At 34.5% G+C, this 6660-nt stretch overlaps 1 protein-coding gene across 1 annotated transcript; it reads left to right on the forward strand.

The window, feature by feature from the left end:
- The first annotated feature begins 543 nt into the window (after nt 1-543).
- On the forward strand, nt 544-1425 carry LOC105162750 (uncharacterized). The gene has a single exon (XM_011080871.1). It carries the CDS (start codon nt 544-546, stop codon nt 1423-1425), a length of 882 nt encoding a protein of 293 aa, XP_011079173.1.
- Nucleotides 1426-6660: the final 5235 nt, after the last annotated feature.

Below are 6660 nucleotides of genomic sequence, written 5' to 3' on the forward strand. Positions count from 1 at the left end.
ATTCTTTGTTGGGAATGACTAATTTCTATCATTTGGAACTCCTAAATCACCCTCCTAAATAGTCGATTTTTGCTCCTAATTTTGATATATCCATTGATAAATGTGTGGCTGGTATAGAGTCCTTATTTTTTCAGCCACCAACTAATGCATCTATAAATAGGCTCAAGCTCCTTTCATTTGAACACACCAAAATTCGAGAGCACCTTTTCTGCTTTCTTTCTCTCCTTCTCATCTGAGTGTTGATTTATTCGTTGTTCCAAACTTTCTTCCACGAGTACATGTGTAAGAGAAATATAACTGTATTAACCTTGGAGAACGATTGGTTTATACTATTTGCACCACGGTAGTACCGAAATTTCTCTTTCAAGACAGTGATTTTCCACGGCACACTTTTATTTTCCAACAATTGAAAGCGAAATTATTCTTATAATGGTTGTTCCAATTGCTAAAACATTCCCTAACCTCTCCAAGCTAGAGCCACTTGATGGGACCATCTACAAACGATAGTCACCAAAGTTGCTCATATTTTTCAAACAATTGGAAATGGACTATGTGCTGTTCCAGAATCCACTGGAAAATCCAGCAGAAATCTCCACCCTTGCCATTATTGCAGCAGCGATCCCCGCAGGAGGGACGACCACAAAATCTGAGGATGAGGCAAAATTAAAATACGACAGAGACAATAAAACAGTGAGAGGTCACCTACATAATCAAATGAATAATTCTCTGTTCGATTTATTCGTCAACTATAGGAGTGCGAAAGAAATCTGGAGTACAATGGAGATAAGATACGCAGGTGATGACGCTGGAAGGAAAAAGTACATCATCGTTAAATGGGTTCAATTTCAAATGGTCGATGAGAAGCCTATAATGGACCAAATCCATGAGTACGAGAACCTAGTGACTGAAGTGCTGAGCGAGGGCATGAAAAAGTGTGAAATTTTACAAGTCAATGTACTACTGGAAAAATTCCCTCCTACTTGGAATGAATATCGCAACAACTTGAAACACAAGAAAAGGGATCTAACCCTCCAAGAATTAATCAGCCATATGAGAATGGAAAAAGCAAATCGCCTAATAGATAAGGAAACTTCTCTCTCTTCTCTTTCAGTTAAAGCTAACTTTGTAAAGTTTATTGGATCTAAAAACAAGTTTCACCAGAATAAAGGAAAAGTTTTTCAAAAGAACAATCAACACAAGACATTTAAAGGACATGATGGCAAGATCCAAAAGAACAAAATATCGTGCTACTACTGTGGGAAACTAGGACACAAAGCGTACCAGTGCTACCAAAGAAAAGATCAACAGAAGGCAAACCAAAAACTAATTACTAAATCTACTCCACAAGTCAACCTAGCTGAAAATGACGAGATCAACACTGCAGTGGTTGTGGAAGCCAACCTTGTAGAGAACGAAGAAGACTAGATACTAGACACTGGTGCATCCAGGCATTTCTTCTCCAACAAAGCCCTATTCTATGAACTTAGTAACCTAACGGACGGTGAGTGTGTCTTCATGGGGAATTCTACAATTGTCGGAGTCTTGGGTAAAGGAAAGATCTTCCTTAAACTTACTTCTGGCAAAACACTTGCTTTGAATGACATATTATATGTGCATTCTTTATGTAGAAATCTAGTTTCTGGTAGTTTATTGAATAAAGCTGGGTTGAAAATTGTGCTAGAATCTAATAAGGTTATAATTACTAGAAATAATTACTTTGTAGGAAAGGGATATTTATCTTATGAGTTATTTTTCCTGAACACTGTTTCTATTGCCATTAAAAAAAAAAATTCAGTTATGCTTATTTGATGGAATCTATTGATATTTGACATGGTAGATTAGGACATGTGAACTATTCCTCTATTAAAAGGTTGAAAACTATGAATCTTATAAATGTTTCTGACACAGATGGATACTCTAAATGTAGAGTCTGTGTAGCGGCAAAATACATAAAGAAACCTTTTAAACCCATCACTTCTAGAAGTACGGAATTGCTAGAATTAATCCACTCGAATCTAGTTGATTTCAAAAACACATTAAGCAAGAGTGGTAAAAAATATTATATCTCCTTCGTTGATGATTTTTCTAGATACACTAGGATTTATCTATTAAAATCAAAAGATAAGGCTGCTGAAATATTTTTGAAATTTAAGGCTGAAGTTGAAAATCAATTAGATAAGATGATCAAAATACTTATATCTGATAGAGGTGGATAATACAACATTAAATTTTTAAAAGAATTTTATGAGATTAATGAAATAATCCATGAAATGTCTGCACTTTATATACCTCAACAAAATGGCATAGCAGAACCAAAAAAATAGAACTCTGAAAGAAATGATGAATGCTATGCTTTTAAGCTCAGATATGCCTGATAATATGTGGGGGAAGTAGCTTTATCTGCGTGCTATATCCTTAATAGAGTCCGACATAAAAAATTAAATAAAACCCCTTATGAATTATGGAAAGGGTTCGCTCCTAACTTTAAACTTCTTAAGGTATGGAGGTGTCTAGCTAAGGTAGCATATCCAGAATTTAAAAAAACAAACATAGGGGACCTATAACATTTGACTGTGTATTTATTGGATACGCCGAAAATAGTCCCGCATATAAATTCATGTGTTTAAATGATAACTCTTTTTGTGAATCAAGAGATGCTGAATTTTTTGAACTAGTTTTTCCATTAATTAAAACTTCTAGAACGGACATAGTCTCTTCAAGCAATAAACCTTTGTTAACTTCCTCTAATTCTATTGTAAATAAACCTAGAAATAAAAGACAAAAAACTGAACATAATTTCGGACTAAACTTTCTAACTGCTTTCCTAATGGAAGATCAAGAAAAAATAAATGAAGACTTTGTTTCAATGTTTCTAATTGAAGATGATCCTAAGACATATATGGAAGCAATAACCTCCATAGACTCTAGTTTCTAGAAGAAAGCCATTTGAAATGAACTACATTCTATAATGTTAAATCATACTTAGGATTTAGTAGATTTACCTATAGGAAGTAAACCTATAAAATGTAAATGGGTCTTCAAGAAAAAAATAAAATCAAATGGGCCAATAGACAAATTTAAGGCAAGATTAGTGGTTGTGAGTTATACACAAAAGAAAGGCATAGACTATTTTGACATATATTCACCTGTGACAAAGGTTGCAACTATTAGAACTCTAATTGCACAATCAGCTATTCTTGGCTTAATAATCCATCAAATGGATGTAAAAACAGTCTTCCTAAATGGTGTCTTGGAAGAAGAAATATATATAGAACAACCCGAAGGATTTATGGTACCTAGCCAAGAAAATAAAGTTTGTAAACTTAGAAAATCACTATATGGACTTAAACAAGCACCCAAACAATGGTATGAAAAGCTTGATCATACTAAAAACTAATGGATACAAAACAAATGTATTAGATACATGTGTATACTCAAAATTATTTGGGACAAAATGTGTTATTATATGCCTATATGTCGATGACATGCTTAATTTTGGCAGCAACATTGGAATAATTGAGGAAACCAAAAGATTCTTATCAGCACAATTTGATATGAAAGATTTAGGAGAAGCTGATGTAATCCTAGGAATTAAAATTAGAGAAATTGAAAATGGGTTCTCTCTTTGTCAGTCCCACTATATAAAGAAAATCTTGGACAAGTTCAGTGGTCAAGATGAGATAACAGTGAAAACACCCTATGACACGAGTGTATGTCTCAAAAAGAATAAAGGTGATAGTGTGTCACAAGCTGAGTATGCAAAAATCATAGGGAGTGTCATGTTTCTCATGAACTACACCAGACCTGACATTGCTTACGCTGTGAGTAGACTAAGTCGGTATACCCATAATCCTAGTAATGAACATTGGAATGCACTACGCCGCTTGTTGAGATATCTAAAGTGGACTATAAACTTGACTTTGCACTTTAATAAATTTCCTGCAGTGTTAGAAGGATTTTGTGATGCAAATTGGGTTACCGATGATGATGAAGTAAGCTCAACTATTGGATTTGTTTTTACTTTGGGTGAGGGAGTTATTTTCTAGAAATCTGCAAAACAAACTTGTATAGCTCGCTCTACTATGGAATCTGAATTTATAGCTCTTGAATTAGTAGGTCAAGAAGTAGAGTGAGTGAGAAACTTAAAGGGAGATGTGCCCTTGTGGGTGTTAACTGTGCCAGTGTCTCTGCACTGTGACTCCCAAGCTGCTATTGGAATTGCCATGAACTATGCTTAGAGTGACAAAAGAAGACATATTTGAGGGATAATCTCCTTGGATTATTTGAGGTCCGAGAGGAACTTGGCAGATCCTCTCACGAAAGGACTTACAAGGAGAATTATTTTTTAGTCTTCGAGAGCAATAGGGTTAAAACCCCTTGACTGATGGAATATGGTAATGACCATGTAAATCCATAGCCTTGTGTTTGGCTGGTCTTAATAAGGACTTGATGGATAACCCTGACTTTGTTCAAGAAGATAGCCTCATCGCTCAGTTGTTGAGTGGTCTATAAGACTTGATGAAGCTATCTGGATGAGTAGAGCTGGGCCGCCTTCTATGAAAAGAAAATAAAAGTTCTTTCTAGAGCAGTCATTAGAATCTAAGGTATAAGCGCATGGCCATTAATAATGCTCGGAACTTTATCACGGAACAACGAAAACTAAGGAATTCATACGTGATTGTGGGGGTCTCAATTTGAGCTATCGAAAGTTCAAGAGTCATATCACTCTTGTTAACCAATTTGATTGCCTCACTTCACTATGCATTAATTCAATCGAAAGATATTAATGCTTAAGTATATTTCTTCCTTCACTCAAAAATTATATTCTTCATCTACATTAGTCATTTGTGGTGGATTGTTGGGAATGACTATTTTCTATCATTTTGGACTCCTAAATCACCCTCCTAAATAGCCGATTTTTGCTCCTAATATTGATATATCCGTTGATAAATGTGTGGCTGGTATAAAGTCCTTGTTTTTTCAGCCACCAACCTATGCATCTATAAATAGGCTCAAACTCCTTTCATTTGAACACACCAAAATTTGAGAGCACCTTTTCTCCTTTCTTTCTCTGCTTTCTCTCCTTCTCTTCTGAGTGTTGTTTTGTTTGTTGTTCCAAACTTTCTTCCACGAGTGCAGGTGTAAGAGAGTTATAGCCGTGTTAACCTTATGGAGCGATCGGTTCATACATCTGCACTATGCTAGTACCGAAATTTCACTTTCAAGGCAGTGGTTTTTCACGGCACAGTCTTTTATTTTTCAACATTCTATACTCAATATAAAAATCATAAGTTTTGGGTAGTTTTTGTTTTAAATAAAAAATTTATTACAATTCAGATTATATTTAGGAGATTGATGTAATAGATATATTTTAGGGGTATAAATAATAACGTCATTTTTATCATAAAAAAATTATTGGATATCATGAGGGGCTATTTTGTTATCTTTTATAGTTCAGGGGGTGTAAATGTACTTTATATATAGTTCAAAATGAAAGTGTATTTAACACTTAAAATAATACAACCTTTAAAAAATATTACAGCAAGAATATATTTAACTCTATAAAATATTTTGAAGAGCTTATAACATCAGCCAAACTTCATTTTTATTGAATTTTGGCACAAACAAATATTTAGATGTAATACCTAAAACCAAAAAAACATCTCACAAAAGCAATTTTGAAAAAATAATACATTGAAATATATATATACATATATGTACACACCAAATTAAAGAAGAAGAGGGCCATGTACAATTGAGTCAAACCTTTACCTAATTATGGTGGAGAGGTACTTATGAGAATTTGGCAAACCAAACACTCATGACACGTCCCTTCAAGTGGGTACCCAACATGTATGATGTGTGTTTGTAAAAATAAAATATTAATTTAAATAAAATATTGAAGAATGCCAAATTTAAGTGGATTAATTATAAATAATTTATATCAAATATATCTGTGTTAGATTTTAATAAAGGTTGTTTATATATGTATTGATATTGCTCGAAATCAGCGACTTGGATGAGTGGCCTCACAACAATTAAGCTAACTCCACCAAAATCAAGTGTTGGATTCCTGAGAATAAGACAAGTAAGGTGAGTTCGTTGGGCACGTCCCCTCCAACGAACCTCCAACGCTCAAGTTAGGTTGATCGAGGTAAAAGAATGTGATCAAAAGCGTAGATCAAAAAGGCTCAGTATTCATTACCTCGAAATGTAGCATTTTGGAGTATTTATAAGGCTTAGCTGGATACTGTTAAATGGGCCACGTGTCCTTATCCTGTTAGCTTACGTCCATGATCGGACGATTGTCGTTGCCTGGGTCTTAAAGTGGATAGTCGGGTCCGGGTCGAGCCCGCTCCAACCCGTCCAATAAAAAAGACACGGATCCAGAGTGAAAAAATTGAAGTGCCCTTCATTAAGAGTATTATAGGCATTTTTCATGTATACTTATCACGTATATAAATATCATTGTTAAATATTAATTGTCCCACAAGGAAAAACGTAAAAGCTAGCTAACAAAAACGTGAAAGTGAAAATCCACTTTTCCTTAGCACTGCATATGAGTAAACTGTCAACTGTCATCGTCTTCACCCAAACATGCGTGCCATTCTTCTAGCAAAATACTATCATGAGTTGTATAATTTTATCAAATAAATACGT

The sequence above is a fragment of the Sesamum indicum genome, linkage group LG13 (genome assembly GCF_026168435.1).
Source record: "Sesamum indicum cultivar Baizhima isolate 11 linkage group LG13, ASM2616843v1, whole genome shotgun sequence".
NCBI classification, from domain to species: domain Eukaryota; kingdom Viridiplantae; phylum Streptophyta; class Magnoliopsida; order Lamiales; family Pedaliaceae; genus Sesamum; species Sesamum indicum.

Bases quoted from the DNA above. Each gene is read 5' to 3' on its own strand.
- LOC105162750 (XM_011080871.1), top strand. From the start codon at position 544: ATGGACTATGTGCTGTTCCAGAATCCACTGGAAAATCCAGCAGAAATC.